Source organism: Alexandromys fortis, unplaced genomic scaffold (assembly GCF_014885135.2).
Source record: "Alexandromys fortis isolate MF-2015 unplaced genomic scaffold, M_Fortis_MF-2015_v1.1 scaffold_71, whole genome shotgun sequence".
Lineage (NCBI taxonomy): Eukaryota > Metazoa > Chordata > Mammalia > Rodentia > Cricetidae > Alexandromys > Alexandromys fortis.
Window position 1 is genome coordinate 2,562,564 of NW_026067954.1, and position 17,482 is coordinate 2,580,045.

The 17,482-nt window shown below is 44.4% G+C and overlaps 1 protein-coding gene and 1 long non-coding RNA gene across 3 annotated transcripts in view; one reads left to right on the plus strand and one right to left on the minus strand.

Annotated features, from left to right (window-relative positions):
• Myo5b (myosin VB) overlaps positions 1 to 11,684 on the plus strand; it is a 270,878-nt gene extending 259,194 nt beyond the window's left edge. For both annotated transcript variants that reach the window (XM_050151609.1, XM_050151610.1), the window contains exons 35-39: positions 670 to 820; positions 1,219 to 1,504; positions 2,807 to 2,981; positions 4,577 to 4,657; positions 11,345 to 11,684. In XM_050151609.1, the coding sequence (XP_050007566.1) occupies positions 670 to 820; positions 1,219 to 1,504; positions 2,807 to 2,981; positions 4,577 to 4,657; positions 11,345 to 11,497 (846 nt within the window). In that variant the 3' untranslated portion in view covers positions 11,498 to 11,684. The remainder of the gene's footprint in view (positions 1 to 669; positions 821 to 1,218; positions 1,505 to 2,806; positions 2,982 to 4,576; positions 4,658 to 11,344) is intronic.
• A 5-nt stretch (positions 11,685 to 11,689) lies between these two features.
• Positions 11,690 to 17,482, minus strand: part of LOC126507321 (uncharacterized) — an 8,692-nt gene continuing 2,899 nt past the window's right edge. The window contains exon 2 of the long non-coding RNA XR_007593492.1: positions 11,690 to 13,580. This is a non-coding gene — a long non-coding RNA (uncharacterized lncRNA). The remainder of the gene's footprint in view (positions 13,581 to 17,482) is intronic.

A 17,482-nucleotide genomic window follows, 5' to 3' on the forward strand; every position in this document is an offset into this window, starting at 1 on the left:
AAAGTTGGAGCTAGACTCAGTAGCACATGCCTTTAACCTAAACAAGTGGGAGGCTATAGTAGGAATACCACAAGTTTAAAGACAACCTAGATGATACAACAAGACCATCTCAGAACAAAAAAGATACAGTAAGACGACCCTGGTCACAGGAGCCCTTTGGATGCAGTACCTACCCCAGATTACATGTTCGTCCTGGAACGGCAGGCTAAGAGGACAGTGCTGCCACCTTCCCACTCATCTGGTAACCGATGACATAGATGTCTCCTACAAACAGAACCCGCCCTATGCCATATTCCTGTAGGGTCTTGTGTAGCCTAAGATTTTAGGCAATCTGAATGCAGGTGATGCCGGTTAAACATTCAGAAAGCACGGGACCCTCCTTTATTAACGTTTTTCTGGCTTTGGGTATTTAATATAAAGAACTCACTTTATTTTGAGGATCTAGGTGGTGTAGGCCTTTTTATTTTCACAGTTCTGACTTGTCTATCGTGAGATTTCCTCTACCTTCGAAGTCCAGGGCCGTTCCAAGGCATCGTGTTTCCTAGCGCCTACACAGAGAAGGCCTGAGTGAAGCCCTGCAAGCAGGAAGTTGTTAAGGTGGCCCGAGCCCCAGGTGAACAGAGCCCAGGAGACCCCAGATGCTCACTCATGAACGTTCTTCCTCCTCAGGGCTTCATGACGCAGAACACCCCGAAGCAGAATGAGCACTGCCTCAAGAACTTTGACCTTACTGAATATCGGCAGGTGCTAAGCGATCTTTCCATTCAGATCTATCAGCAGCTCATTAAAATTGCCGAGGGCTTGTTACAACCTATGATAGGTAAGCCGCTGCTGGGAGCAGCTAGCAGCACATATCGTGGGGTCTGGAGGAGGAGCGGGATTGTGACAAGTTTGCCTTACTTTGCAGCAATCAGGTGTTAACCAACTGTGGCCTCCACAAAGCCACGCCCATTCTGGGGTAGGCACGAGGTAGACAGAATCCAGATAGTATATATCCATTGTCTTTGTCCCATCCCCAATGAATTTAAGTGACAATTCGCTCCATAGTTGTTCTATGTCAGATAGAGATCCACCACATTCAAAATTCTTTACCAAAATGTGTTGAGTCCTTGCATATGTTGACCCCGTGCACCCCGAATGGTTTCATTGAGCTGACTAGACCTACAGCAGAGTTTTGAGGGGGACATACAAACTTCTCTAACCATGTCTTCCTTTCAGTTTCTGCCATGTTGGAAAACGAGAGTATCCAGGGGCTATCTGGTGTGAGGCCAACTGGTTACCGGAAGCGCTCCTCCAGCATGGTGGATGGAGAGAACTCCTACTGCCTGGAGGCCATCGTCCGCCAGATGAATTCGTTTCATACTGTCATGTGTGACCAGGGCCTGGACCCTGAGATTATCCTTCAGGTCTTCAAGCAGCTCTTCTACATGATCAACGCTGTGACCCTTAACAACCTGCTCCTGCGGAAAGATGCCTGCTCTTGGAGCACGGGCATGCAGCTCAGGTGAGAGAGGTGCTCGCGCCAGCACGAGGAGACTGCGGGGCCCGACGCGGGCTGGGGACAGGACGCAGGACAGGCGTCTTCAAGGCGAAATCCACGTCTAACTGGTGGCATCAGCTTTTTATTGATTGGTAAAGTTCACCCAGCTGAGGCAGCCACCTGGTAAACCAACTAGTGCAGAGATGCTCACACTAGCTTAGCGGGCCTCAGATAACTGCTCTTTAAAGACTGACGAGTGTGCGAGGTCAGCGAGAAAGACGGGGAAGTTATGAGTTATCAGGGTTCTCAAGTATAAAAGTTTGCAAATACTAAACACTAATTTTAGTTTAGTATATTTAGTGCTTCCCTCCCTGTTAATACATAGACACATTAGGTGTTTCATCTTTGCTTAATTTTAAGCATGCATTCATCTATCCATTCTTTACTCGAGATATGGTTAACTGAATGCTAGGCACGCTGCAGTTTGGTTTTTTTTAACGTGTGTGTGCATAGAGGAGTGGTACATACAAGAACATGTGGAGGCTAGAGAACACCTCAAACATCCACTTAAAAAGGGTCTCACTGAACTGGAACTTACCAGAGTTGTCTAGGTCGCCTGGTCAACAAGGTGTCTCTACCTCCCCAGCACCAGCATTACAACTCAGTGCCACCTTGCTCATTTTTGGTTTTGTTGTTGCTTGTTTTGTAGTATGTGTGTGTGTGTGCATATGTGTATGCATGTGTGTGTATCTGTGTGGTTAAATATGTTGTCCTAGCCATGCGGTGATGGCACACACTTTTAATCCCAGCACTCAGGAGGCAGAGGCAGGCGGAATTCGAGGCCAGCCTGGTTTACAAGAGCTAGTTCCAGGACAGGCACCAAAGCTACAAAGAAACCCTGTCTCGAAAAACCACATTAAACAAACAAATAAATATGTCGTCCTTATCGGCTTAGACCATGAAACCCAAAATGGACAAGTTCAACCACCATGCATGCTTCAGCATTGCCAGGACATAAATTATTGGCTCAGCAGTTAAGAGCAGTGCCTGCTCTTCCTAGGGTCCAGAGTTCAAGTCCCAGCAACCACATGGTGGCTCACAACCATCTGTAATGAGATCTGTGTTTAAATATCGGTCTAGGAATCAAACTCAGGTCCTCATGCTTGCAAGGCAAACATTTTACAAACTGAGCTGTCCTGGCAAGCTTTGACCACATGAGACAACTAAAGCGGGGGCTAGGATGACTCTGTTTACACCTAGCCTACAAAACACAGCAGGTACCCTACCCCATGAATTAACACAGCTTCCTTTTCACCTGTGGCTAAGGTACAACATAAGTCAACTTGAAGAGTGGCTTCGAGGAAAGAACCTTCACCAGAGCGGAGCAGTGCAGACCATGGAGCCTTTGATCCAGGCGGCCCAGCTCCTCCAGCTGAAGAAGAAAACCCAGGAGGATGCTGAAGCCATCTGCTCTCTGTGTACCTCCCTCAGCACCCAGCAGGTACCACCATTTGAGACCCGCGCTGGCTCCGCCAGTCCGTTCTTTCCAGAAGTTTTCTGATGCGGGGCTCCCAGCCTTGTTGATACAATTCCCATCTGCAACTGATGAAATGGTCTTGATGAAGCAGAGATCACTTTGGTCTGTAGAACCCGATACCATTTCCCTGAAGCATTCTGTTCCTTCCTATGGTGCTAACTTACAAGGTGGTAAACCTGCAAACCTTGATACCAACTTTTTAAAGTTGCGCGTACATACGTACGTGTGCTATGATGTGTGTATATGGAGGGCAAAGGGAGGTGACTGGGAGGAACTGGTTCTCTCTCCCTTCCTGTGGGCTCTGGGAATTGAATTCAGGTAATCAGACTTAGTGGCAAGGGCTGTCACCCACCGAGCCACTGCTGGCCTCATATCACAACTTTTTAAAAACAATTCCAGATAGTTTCTTACCGAAGAGATTTTTTCTGAATCTGTCAGTATGAGGCTGTTTGTTTTCCTTATATATTTTCTTTACAACTGTAATTTTCATATGGTCATATTTTAAGACTCCATTTATATCATAGATGAAGCCTTAATGACCTAAAGGTACTTAAATATTATTTTAAATTCCTCACCCTAAAATTGTATTTATACCATAATTTGGTTGTAGGCCTAGGACTAGTCTATAAAGATGCGAGTCCCCACATCTTGCCTTTGATCACTACCACTTAGAAACAGGCTTCAGACAGAAGGGAAAACAGTCTCTTCTGATCAAATGCATGGCCCTTCTCAACTATGCCTTTGTAGCCAGCTCTAAACTCAATCCAGCAAAGGCATATGCTTCTCTGACCTCCTCCACTGTCTGCAGAAGTAAACCAGAGAGCTCCTAAGAAAACTGCACTTGTCCCCGTTTCCAAGCTCCCCCGCCCCAGGGACTGTTTTCCTTCTGTGAGTTTACTTGCAGTTGGCCTTACACGAGGCCAGGGTACTTCCACCAAAACAACCGCTAGCCAGACAAAAGGTTGTGTGAGGTTAAGAAGAAAACATCACTTGCAATGAATGGGTTTTTTGTTTGTTTGTTTGTTTGTTTTTGGGTTTTTTTGTTTGTTTGTTTTTTGCTTTTTTGAAACAAGGTTTCTCTGCATCCTTGGCTCTCCTGGAACTCACTCTATAAAACAGGCTGGCCTCAAACTCACAGATCCCACCTGACTCTGCCTCCTGAGTGCTGGGATTAAAGGTGTGCTCCACCAGCACCTGGCATAAATGACTTTTCTTAAGGAAGAGGCATGAGCATGGTTAAATGTGGCTAAGTAAGCCCTCTCTTATGTAAGGTACTCTTCTGAAAAACCTCTAAATTGCCAGCAGAAAAGAGGGCTGGGGGTTCCGGACGGCAGTTCTCTGAATTCATTGTGCGTAAGCCACCAAGCATAGGGGAGGGGCGGACACTGAGAATGCAGTGCAGGAGCTCAAACCCCGCAGGGGCAGCCATGGGTGGACACCTCGTGGGGTCTGACCAAAGAGTCATACACAGGCATGATGCCACTGTCACAGAGCCTTAAAGTTTGAAGTTGTCTTCATTTTGTCTAGCTCTGCACTAAACTTGGTTTTTATTCCAACAGATTGTCAAAATTTTAAACCTTTACACTCCCTTGAATGAATTTGAAGAGCGGGTGACAGTGTCCTTTATACGAACAATCCAGGTGAGTCTTGGGGAATTCATTTCATAAACTCCTAGTCAGAAGCCAAAAAGGACATTGAAAAGGCATATTTTAATCCTCTCTTTACTAATGCTGGCTACACTGTGTGCCAGAAAAACCTGCATTCATAGGCTTCCTGCTTTAATGCACATGAACCTTAGTGCCCACGATAATATTGACTATTGCTATAGTGATAATAGTAGTAATAGTAACACCCAGACAGGTGGACTTATCGTTGCCCCTCCCGACTCAAGCATTTCATTGGCTGGAAACACCTCACTGAATCAAGGCACCAGGTGGAAATAACAAGGGTGCTTAATCTCAGTTCCACCCACATGGAACTAAGAAATGTCCTCTAAGAATTCAATCCAAACTTTTAGATCATGTCCCTGAACCTCACAGTCTTTGTCTTTGCGGATATGGTAGGAAGAAACTTCTTAGGCAGATGTGCGTTTAGATCCATCTTAAACATGGGAGTTGTGGGTCTGGTGGAGGACCTTGTGTGACAGTGACTGACAGGAGCTGATTGTACTCCACAAAGTAGTGTCCCACAGTAACATGTGGGACACTGAACAGACACATTATATTGGCCAGCATGACTGGGAAATGGAGGAACACAATCAAAAGAGGAGACTGGAGAAATGGAGAGTTATCAAAGCTGCTAAAGAGTCCCAGAAAACAAGAGCTCTGGTGTAGAATGCTGTTGTCCTGTTAACTGAGGTTTCTGTCCCACAGCCGTTCATCCCAAAGAAATACACAGAGGCTTACATTAATTATAAACTGATTGGCCTAGTAGTTCAGGCTTCTTATTAACTCTTATGACTTATAATAGCCCATAATTCTTGTCTGTGTTAGCCGCATGGCTTGGTACTTTTTCAGCACGGCAGTCACATCTTGCTTGCTCTGTGTCTGATGACGACTGCAGACTTGAGTCTTTCCTTTTCCCAGAATTCTCCTGTTCTCTTCATCCCACCTCTACTTCCTGCCTGGTGCCCTGCCTATACTTCCTGCCTGTCTACTGACCAATCAGTATTTTATTAAAATACAAGTGACAGGGTACAGACTAGTGTCCCACAGCATTGTCCTTTGCAAGGCTGGGGTTTTGTTCCAAGATTTAAAAGAGATCCAGAGATTTAGAAATTAGAAAGAGTGCCCTGGCTCTGAAGAGAGACCCACGGAAAAGAGTAAATGAACTTTAGCCTGGTATTTGAGCAGAGGTGAAGCCAGAGGTCAGGGGACAGACGCCAAGTCAGACTAAAGGGAGCTGTTGCCTCAAGGACACTGGGGAAATGCCAGGGCCTGCTAAGCATGCAGCCCTCAGAGCAGGCCAGCTCACCCACACAAGGGATGCATCGGAGTGGGAGAGGGAGGGTGCTGAGAGGAAAGCTAACATAGAATGAGCGAAGAGTTAGCTCCTGAAGGCAGAGAATGAACTGGGAGACAGAAGAAATGCCACGGGATACCCCAACTCACTACTGATTTTTTGTGGAGGTTTGAAAAGCAACCCAAACAAAAGTAAAAGTTTAGGAAGTCATTCTTGGATTTGAATCTGAGCCATGTGGGGGAAGGCCATAACTCACCATAAATTGGCAATGGTGCCATTTGCAAGAAGGGAGTTCAGTCCAAAGTAGACTGATAAATGCCAAGCAGGCTGCAGGCAATAGAGATGAAGGACATAGAGAAAACACCCTGGAGGGCAAGGGTTAGATACTGTCAGAAAATATGGCAGTCCTGTCAAAAACTGTTTTGTTTTGCCAGCTATAATTTGTTTCTCCCTGGGCAGTGCTCAGAGGCACTGGTGAGCAGTCAGCCCCCTCACCACACCCCATCCCCACCACACTTGATCTCATGTCCAGCAGTCAAAGCTGCTTGTAAGGCATACCATTGCCAGCATACTAGATAGAGTATACGTGTTTAAAAACACCTAAATTCCTGAAGCACTATACAGTAACTCACAAATATGTCTGACTTTCACATATACATTAAAACACTTAAATATTAAAACTTATATACTGTAAGCTTGAGAACTGTTAACCCTACCACAGGGGTTTTCTGCGAGACCATGTACCGTGTGATTTTCCAATAACCGTGTGTATGCGCCTTGAGCCCCAGCTGAAACTGCTGTCACACAGCCTCTCCTTTCTGCCCCCTTTTCTCTTTTACTTTTTCTTTTTTTTTCTGAGAGAGGGTTTCTTGGGGTAGCCTTGGCTATCCTGGAACTCACTCTGTATACCAGGCTGCCCTCGAACTCAGAGAGATCCGCCTGCCTCTGCCTCCCAAGTGTTTGGATTAAAGGCGTGCGCCACCACCGCCTGGCTCACCCCCTTTACATGTTCGCCTCTAAATCTCTTAGTTTTCTCAAGGTGTTGTTTAAGAACTTTATTGTTTTAAAACCTTGCAGATAAAAACATCACACACCATAATTAACCAGACCCAGAGTCTATGACTTAGTGAGCTCATATACAATTAGAATTGCCATTCAGAACAGAAGCTGTGAGTCCTCACATTAAATTTTACACTCTCAGTATTGAATATATTTTATGTACTTGTCTACCATCCAAAACAACAACAACAACAAGCCATGATTGAATTATAACTGGAAAAACAATTGGGTTTATATCCACTTTCGCAACTCGTGTCCATTGCCTGCCTGCAGTCCTTCCTCATCCTCTTATATTTAGCCTTTCTTGTTCTCGTCTCATGTTATACTGCACCATAGGTACATCTCTTTATGCATATGCATATATTATTGACTAAATCCTGCATATGGAAATACGTGGTTTATTTCTTTCTGAGCTTGTGTGATCTCACTTCGTATTACACATTCCAAGTCCACCCATTTTCCTGAAACTTTTGAACTACATTTTTTTTCTTTAATGCTGTATTCCGCTGCATACATAATGGAATATATATACCAGATTTTCATTATCTGTGCATCTGTTTGTGGAAACCAGGTCTACAACTACTACAGAAATTCTCTAGAGTGGGGCATGGAGTGTCTCTGGGTAAATATATATACCCAGGAGTGAAACAGCTGGGTCTATTTTAATAGAAATAGTAGTTCTATTTTTTAATTTTTTGAGTAGTCTCCAGATTTCCATAATGTCTGTATTAATTTGCACTCTTACCAATAGTGCATAAGGGTTCCTTTTCTCGCCACATCCTCTTCTACCTTCATTTTTCTTTTCTGATTTCTCGATGATAGTCATTCTGACTGGGGCGAAGTAGTATCTCAGAGTAGCTTTAATTTGGATTTCCCTGGTGACTTGGGGCATTACACACTTTTAAAAATAGCTATTGGCCATTTGTGTTTCTCTTTTTCCTTTGAAAGCTGTCTGTTCAGTTCTTTGGCCCATTTGCTGTGGGCAGTTTTATTCCCTCGGTATCTAACTTCTGCAATTCTTTGTCAATGTTGACTGTTTGCCCCTGGCCTGAAGCGCAGCTGGTAGAACTTTGGTTGCTCCTGACCTGTGCTCTGTTGACCCTGCCTGCTGTGTGCTGTGCTGTGCTGTGCTGTGCTGTGCTGTGCTGTGCTGTTTGAACACTCCGTGCCTACCCCATTACCTTGTTTTCGAAAAGTTCCCTAAAAGTTTCAGAGTTTGGGGTTTAAAGTTAAGGTCTCTGATCCACTTTAAATTGATGGTGTACAAGGGAAGAGATACAAATCTAACCCCGTTCTTCTGCAGACAAGAACCCCGGCTGTGCTAGCCCCATTTGTTAAGCGTGCTGTCCTTCTTCCCGGAGTAGGATTTTTGCCTCCTTTGTCAAAAATTAAGTGGGCATCTTCAGGGCTTTTAAACAGTGGTGCCCGTGATGTAACTAATGAACTAAACTATGAGGAACAGAAGCTCCGAGTGCCTTTCTGCAGTGCCTCCTGCTCTCCGCGGTCATGGCTGGGTAGCCGTTCTGTAGGAACCAATTCAGCTCTCAGCGAGCATGCCAGATCCCAGCAGAGCCACCACTGGTGCCCTGAGTCAATGAAGCTTGTGGCCTTTCCTCTGTAACTAGCCTTACCTTCCCCAAATGCCTCTTCCTCTTGTGTCCTACTGATCTGTCCAGCTGCTGTGGATGCTGAGCGAATGACAGCCCTTGGTCTTCCAACTGTAATGTTGGGTAACAATGAAACTCCAGAAAGTTATCCTATATGAAGATACTGTCACTATTTGAAACAATAGTGTATAGTCCCAAAGAGGACAACAGCAAACTTTTTGTGCCTCCAGGCGTGACCTGTGTTTTCCTGATGAGGATTTATGGATCTTCCCCTTGGCACCATTCCTGTATTTCAGTGACCTTGGTTAAAAGTACAGCTGCTGCCTGGAGTCTGTGGTTCAACCATTAATGGTTAATTCCAAGGCAGGAAGAACAAATATAACACTTGCCAGGTGCCGGTAACTGAACTCAGTGTATTGACTCTTGAGCCCCACAACCTTTCAAGAAAAGCTCTATCTCCCCCCACCCCCAAAGAGGAAATCTGTAGGTATGTAATTTAGCTTTCTGTCGCTGTGGCACAGATAGTCAGCTTGCAAGGGAAAAGGGTTCGTCTTGGTTCACGTCCAGATAGTTTCATCCATGGTGAGTCAGCCTTGCTCTGTCTGAAAGCACATAGTATGTAATGATGCAGGCACTAGGCAGGGGGTCTGGAGTCCCTGTATCTCTTCAAAGGCATGCCCCCGTGACCTAACTTCCATCCTAAAGTGTCCATCATGCCTGCTTACTGACCCCACCTCACAGTGCTATGCCCTATCAGAAGTGGGAGACCGAAGTGTCCCACCATTAATGGAGACCTCTCTCTCCCTTCAGTTCCGTCAATTCGGGCATCGTATATTCTGTAGGCCTTGTTTCTAATTGTGCTTCCGTCTGTAATTGTTCACGATGAGTTGAAACTTTTATCAAATGTCTTTGTCTCCAGAAATGACATAAATTTTCCTCTGTCCTTGAAGGAAATTTTATCAGATATAAAATTCTCATGTTCCATCCTGTCCTCGTACCCCACCCCCCGTTTAGTGATGTCATCCTATTGCTTCCGAAAGTCCCCTGCATCTGATGAAAGATCAATGGCTAATCTCATTTCAGGATATCTATGACACACGCATTTCTCTATTATTCTAAGATTCCCTGCCTTGGGGCTTTGACAAATTGTATGTCTCAGGGTGTGGGTTTATCCTGTTAAAGTTCAATGAGCTTGGATGCACTCATACATGCATACTGTTCATTGGGTTTGGGATGAGTTTAGTATACATACATACTGCCCATTGGATTTGGGATGGATTTAGTAGACATACATACTGCCCATTGGATTTGGGATGGGATTAGTATACATACATACTGCCCATCAGATTTGGGATGGATTAGTATACATACATAATGCCCATTGGATTTGGGATGGGTTTAGTAAATGTTCTTCTGCCCCTCTTCCTCCTCATTCATTTTTGGGACTTCTATAGTATGTATGTTGATACTTTGCTTCCTGGACCCTTGAGCTGTTTGTTTTCCATCAGGGTCTTGTTTTCCAACATAGTCCAGGTTAACCTCAAACTTGCTATGTAACCGGGACTTTGAAGCCTGGTCCTCCTGCCTCCACTTTCCAAGTGCCGGGGTTATAGGGTGAGCAGCACTGCACCTGGCCCTAGCGTTCTCACTCATTCTTTCTCTTTGTAGACTTGGTCACCTCAACACTATTCTCTCCTAGCTCACTGAGTCTCCTGCCTACCTTCCCAAGTCTGCTGTGGAACTCCTTTAGTGAATTTCATTTTGGTTATTGTACTTTTCTTAAAATATCCTTCAGAGAGGAGAAGGGAAGAGGATTTGTTGTTTTAAATATTCCAATTGATGCCACTAAGACCACTGTACCCCAAGAAAAACTTTATCTGACAATTATCCATGTTAGATCCCACCAGATGAACCAAAGTGCACAATCTCAAACTTTAGAGGTCAAAATCCCACTGCTTTCCCTGGCACCCCCAACTACCCCAGGACTTGAGGCTGAAGAATGGGGCATATGAGCAGGTTCAGCTGCGCGCTCACAGAGATCAGCCTCTCTCTTCATCAAACAGGGTTATAATGGTCTCTAAGTGGGTCCCAGAATTTGAAATAGTTAACAAGGGTCACTCTTTAAGGCTCAGTAATTGTTTCAGTGAGGGGGCTAACCCCGAGACTTCCTGCCTTGGCAATTTCCATGATGGGGGCTCCAACAACCCTTTCACAGGGTTGACCTAAGACCATTGAAAAACACAGATATTTTACATTATGATTCGTAACAGTAGCAAAATTACAGCTATAAAGTAGCAATGAAATAATTTTATGGGGGAGGGGAATCACCACAACATGAGGACCTGCATTGAAGGTTTGCACCATTAGGAAGGTTGAGAACCTGATTCATGAACCATGCCATGACAGTCTCCCATTGGATTTGCACTTAAGCCATAGTTTCGCCTTCTCCCTTAGCTGGAAGCATTAAAATAACTCTAGAACAGGGAACATGTTTAACCATCTCATCTCCAACAACGTGAACTAGGGTTTGTCTCCACTCCATGCTTCAGGGACATAGAAAGACCACATTCTCCTGATCCTGCACGCCTTCTAGATCATCTCAGAAATCTGCCTGTGCACCATGCCCACTAAGTTTGGTGAAGTTACTTGAACTTTTCAGGTTGTGCTAAATACTTACATGATCTTATTCTCTCCCCCCAGGCCCAACTACAAGAGAGGAATGACCCTCAGCAGCTCCTGCTGGACTCCAAACACATGTTTCCTGTTCTCTTTCCATTTAATCCGTCTTCTCTGACCATGGACTCAATCCACATCCCAGCATGCCTCAACCTGGAGTTTCTCAATGAAGTCTGAGGATGCGTGCTTCCAAGGCAAACAAGGAAGCACATGCAGTCAGCTGAGAGAATTCTAGATCAATATGCCCAAAGTAGATCAAACCAGAGTTAGAGAACCCGTGGAGAGTACCGAACCAAACGAAGTGACGCACACTGTCATTAGTTTTTGTATATGCTGCTCAGAATAAAAACACTTGAATGTGGAAGGCTGTTAGAGGTTTGACTTGAGTTTAAACAAAGGCATGTCAAAATGAACAGCGCCACATAGCTCCAGTTGTCAGTTCCAGAGCAGAAGTGCCTAGCTGCTATCTCTGTGTGTAACTGGAGGATGTCCAAGTTAAGATAATATTAAAAATAATGACGTAAATTGCCTTCGCGGGTCTTTCAACAAATAATGATACCAATACCATAAACATGATGGATATTGATAAACCAAAGGGGTGTGTGCGCTTGTAGTGAGAGTTTTAAGAATAGCATGGGCCTGGGCCTCCATGGACACTTCCCCAAAGTATTCCCTAACGCCGGTGACGGTACCATTGGCCTCCAGACCAAAGTCGTGTAGATTGTTTCAGCAAATTGGATGATGTGGACCCTGGTATGCTTGAGTTTTTGTGAGTCTCGGGTTATGGGAGAGCCGCTAGCCATGCTGCCGTCACAAGGGCCACGTGTGAGAAAGGTGGAGTACAGTCTCCAGTGCCAGTCAGTGCCCTGAGACCAGCAAAGCCTCCGCAACACTGTAAATATGAAAAAATGGTAGGTGAGAATGGATAACATTTATCTGCAGGCCTAAAAACCGAACCAGTGTGAAAGCTTTTTAACTCCCCAATGTCGCTGAACCTTCGACCAGGTCTTCACAGCGCTTTGTGGATCCCAAAATCACAAGGGAAACAGACTCCAGTTCCAGAACCCAATTGTCTGAAAAGTCTCTGGAGGAGAAAGCGTGGTCACTAAGTTATTGTCCAAAGATTTATGGCTTTTTTAAAAACTGCTCTGAAAGACTACAATAGCTTAGGACCAACTTTCCCTTCTCAAGTTATTTTCAACATTTTTTTTCAAACTTTAAAAATCCATGTAAATATTTTACTATGTAAGATTTAAAAGACTATTTAGTAATAATGGAACAGGCTTATGTACTCGCTGCTCTTAGAATTTTGTTTTGCTCTGTGGGGTACTTTTTAGGACTCGAGAACAAAGGTTTGGTTGGACAACCTATAAATTCTTTCTACCCATTTTTATAATCAGTGTTTATTAAGTGTGTGCTGTCCCTATGAGAGCAGCAGGTTGTTTGCAAATCGTACAAGAGCCTCATTATCACACTGAGATTTCTCCATACTTGAGAAGATCTCCCAGAGTGTTGCCCAGTTTAGAAGGTTCTTCTGAATACAGTAGACTCCAAGCCCTAAAATCCTGAGCTTCCCAGTCGTCCTTGCCTGCTGGGGCCAGAACAACAAGCAGCACCTGGCTTGACTAAATCTGACGACAACAAATGCATTGTGATCTGCATCATCCCTTCTGTGCCCACGATACACACCACAGCTGCTCTTGGGGGGTCTCTCTCCAAGAGCAGTACAGCCCCCCTCCTCAGTTACAGCCCCTGACATGTCTGTACCACACCTTTCAACCCCCAAATGCAAATTGTTTGGAAAGCCAGGAAAAAAAAAACCTGGATCTGTGGCTACCTCTTTAAAGTTATTAATGAAAATAATTTACTTTTTTAGTACACTTTAGTGTTCAAATGAACTTGTGTAAAGACCCTTAAGAACACCAAAAATGCCTTGTTAAGCATTTAACAAGGAGGTGGCATCTTCCCAAATGTGGCTCTGAGCCCATACACGGTTTAAAGCCATCACCCCCCCCCCCCCCCCACATCCTACCCCCTATGTGGGTTACTACTCTCGTGTTCCTGGTTGGTCAGGAGGTACAAAGGTTCACTAAATAAAAGCTTAGGAATTAGCCAGATGGAGGGAGGGGTTAACTAACCCTCTCCACAGCCTAAGAAACAACAGCTTCAGTTCTTCCAGAAGACCAGGGTTTCCGCTGGAGCTGTGCTTAACAAGACAGTGGTTGCTGGGTCTTTACATCCTCCCTGTTTCACTGCAGACCTGGAGGGTGAACGGGACCTTGTGAGAAACTCTAAGCATTTTTTTTAACATTTTTTTTCTGTGTACTTTTTCCCCCCGGTGCAGGGGAATGAACCCAGGTCCTCAGGCGTATCAGGCGAGCACTCTACCCCTGAGCCTCCCTCGGCAGTGGGTTCCCTTCCCCTTTTAAAGCTCATTTTAAGAACTTGCCAACTTCATGAAATCAACAATATCTTTTACTTTAAATAAATGCAACACAAGTTTGAACTCTTCTCTAGTATATCAGCTTCTGAGTAGTTACAATTCCACCACGTTCCTTTAGCAGTTGCTGAAATAACTGACTTCCCGCTCGTTCCCTGAAGGAGTCGCTGTCGGAAGAACTTAATGTTCCTGTGGGCTTCTGATTCATCCCATGAAGCAAGCACCTTCAAAACGAACCCACATCCACACGTCCACCATTTGTGTTTCCAGCATTAGCACTGGGGTACTACCCACTTCCTAGAGTATGGGCGTGTTTCCACATACATTAGTCGCCACGGAAGCAGACAAGGATGTTATCTGTGCGCATCCTCCCCAGGCCATCCCAGCTGCAGTTAGAGGGTCAGCATCCGTAGGCTCACTTCGCAGACCCAACGGTAGGCTTTCCCCCCCTTTCCATGGAGCACATCATTAGAGCAGTTTCCTCTGATTTTCCTTAGGATAAAATGTCAAGGTTCTTGTGAAAACGAGGAGTTTAGAGAACGTAGGTTCCTAAAATCTACCACTAATTTGACTATTAGAGCCCTAATGAATGCATTGAGGACTAAGGCAACAAACTGAAATCCAGTTCTTTTGCATAAATTGACTACTTCCCAAACACTTGACCACTATGAATGAGTGGGTGCTAAACGTGCTAGCGCTGGGCCTCTCATTTCCTTATAGCATTTGCCATTGACTCCTAACATTGACTCGCTAGATGAGTCAAGTAACCAAAGCTTCACTTTTTACACATTGGTCCCATATTCACAGAATGACAGAGGGTAAAAAATTAGAGGTTACTGCCAATGAAAAGATTTTTTTTCTTATGGACTTTTTCTGTTTTTTTTTTTAATAAGATTTGGGACAGCAAGATGGCTCAGTAGGTAAGAGTGCTTACCACGGAAGCTGACAGACAACCTGTGTTCAGTCCCCAGGGCCCACAGTAAAAGGTCTTTTGACTCACACACACACACACACGAGCCACGGCGCATGTCTGCCCTCACACACACTATAACAAAATACATTCTAACCAAGGGAATCAACAAGATGGGATCAGGCTACTGCCTGAAAGCACACTGTTAAGAAGAAGCCAATCGGATGTGACATTTCGCGATCAACTGGCATTGAGATAAAGGCCTGCCTCTCTGAGGGAGTTCACAGAATATTCAGGGGTAAATCTAACACTGCAGAAGAAATGCTACTGAAAAAAATATATTTTCCATTTTGGATAAGTCTGTAAACTACAGCTTTGTTATAGGAAAAAAATGCTTATAATGGTTGCTGTTAATTATTCAGCTGTGGATAAAAATTTGTGGAAATAAATACTTTTGAATAAAGTGTGTGCCAAATCTGAGCAAAATTTAAAATGACAGGCTGAGTAAAAGCAGTATTGGCTATAGTCTATTTTATTAAAGATTTGTATGCATGTGTATATGCATATGTACCTGGAGAAGTGTGCGCACATATGTGGGGTGTATGTACTTGCGGTCGCAATCATCCTGTCTCATCCCTGAACCTGCAGCTCTGTTTCCTCTGATAGACTGGAAGAACACAAGCCCCAATGACTCTTCTTGCTTATGTTTGCTGCTTGTTAGGTGGGCACCAGAAACTGAAGTCTGGTTCTTGTGATTTTTGAACAAGTGCTTTTAACCTGAGCCATCTCTCTAGCCTCCTCATGATGTGTGTGTGTGTGTGTGTGTGTGTGTGTGTGTACACCTACCCATGCAAGTTCATGTGAGGGGCCAGGAAAGGATGCTCAGTACCTTCCTCTAACACTATCTACTTTATTCCATTAAGACAAGGTTTCTTATCTTGTTCTTGGGAAGTGTACTTTCAGGGCTAGGCAGCAAGCTGTCAATATCCACTCATCTCTGCCCCAATACTAGAGTTATAAATATGGCTGTGCACCCAGCTTTTTGTGTGATATGGATTTGAACTCAGGTCCTCCTACTCACACAGCAGACGCTCTTATCCAGAGCCATCTCCCTGGTTCCTTTTTTTTTTTCTTTTTGATTCTCTGTGTAGCTTTGGAGCCTGTCCTGACACTAGCTCTTGTAGACCAGGCTGGTCTCGAACTCACAGAGATCCGCCTGCCTCTGCCTCCTGAGTGCTGGGATTAAAGGCATGTGCCACCACTGCCTGGCTCCCTAGCCCCTATTTTTAATGTTTCCTTGAGAAATTTTATTCTGGGGCATAGATTCAGTTATACATGATTGTTTATGTCAATACATAGCCACCTGTATTGGAGATGGGAGAGGGCTTGCTCCAGAACAGCAGATCATGACCCCATTATAGGTCAAATGACCCTTTCACAGGGGTTACCTAAGACCATTGAAAAAAGACATATTTACATTATAATTCATAACTAGCAAAATTACAGTTATGAAGTAGCAACAAAAATAATTTTATGGTTGGGGGTCACCACAAGGAACTGTATTAAAGGGTTGCAGTATTAGGAAGGTTGAGAACCGCTGGTCTAGAAGATAACAAGGCTTATTGAGCAATCACTCTAGAGCTTTACCATTCAGGGAAGTTTGGGTATCAAGAAAGACTAGCAGGTTGACAAAAAGGAATGGAGCCCCAAGACAAGCCAAACAAATTGTATGTGTAGCTGCGGAAGAGATACATTAAGCTGGTAGCAAAATTTTCTGCGACCTCGGAAATAAAGCATTTTCACTGATAAAGACAACACCATGTTGTCATCTGCATCCTATAAAAAGCAAGATCTCAATGTCTTTTTTTAATGTGAAAACTGACAAGCCCATTCTAAAATATCTGTGGAATTGCAAAAGTTTCTAGAGAAGATGGGAAGCCTATCCCTGGCAAGTTAGCTATGTGAGATTAGCATGGCATCAGAAAAATGAATCAATAGAATAAAACAGACCGGTAGCTAAACATCTGCCCAGAAACATAGAACTCCTATAGCCTGGGAACTGGTAAAGGTCACATCTCCAGCCCTTCCTACACTTACAAAACAAGGCATCTCTCCATGGAAGAATGATGCTCTCAGACATGCCCCAGGAACCACTATGCAAATCTTCACGGTAGGCGAAGGTGTAGCTCAAGGTAGAAGGCATACACAACATGTACCAGACTCTGGTTTGGTCCACAGCTCTGCATTTTAAAAACTAGTGATGTTTACAATGTATTAGTGAAAAAGTCTCTGGACCCAGATTCCAACCAGAGAGTAGAGTCCTTTCCTCTGGAACTAACAGAAGAATACACTCGAAGGAAGCCTTACCTGGCCCTCCGAGCTAGGCCTGTAACATTTTCCAAGCTGTATTTACACGTGAAACCTTTGCCAGCCAACAGATGAGAAAAAAGGCAGTTCCAAATCTGGAACCTGGCTAAGGGCCACATGGCTGCCACTACCAGACAGACATGATCTTATAAAGGCCAACGCCAACTGTGACCTATGTGAGATGAGACAAGATGACTTCCTAAGTTTGTCTAAGCACAGAAAAATGGAAACCATGGAACAGTCCCAGCTACCATGAGGGACTGCAGCTTCTTCACTGTGTGTGGCTCAAGCCAAGTTCTACACATTTTCTCAGACTGTTTACCAGTGTTCCCATTAAGTTGTATTGCCCAATGACATCATGACAATCTTAGTTTGACGAAGTATACTTACCTTACAAGATCTCACTATGTAGCCTGGCTGATCTAATACTTACTGTCCCCCCCCC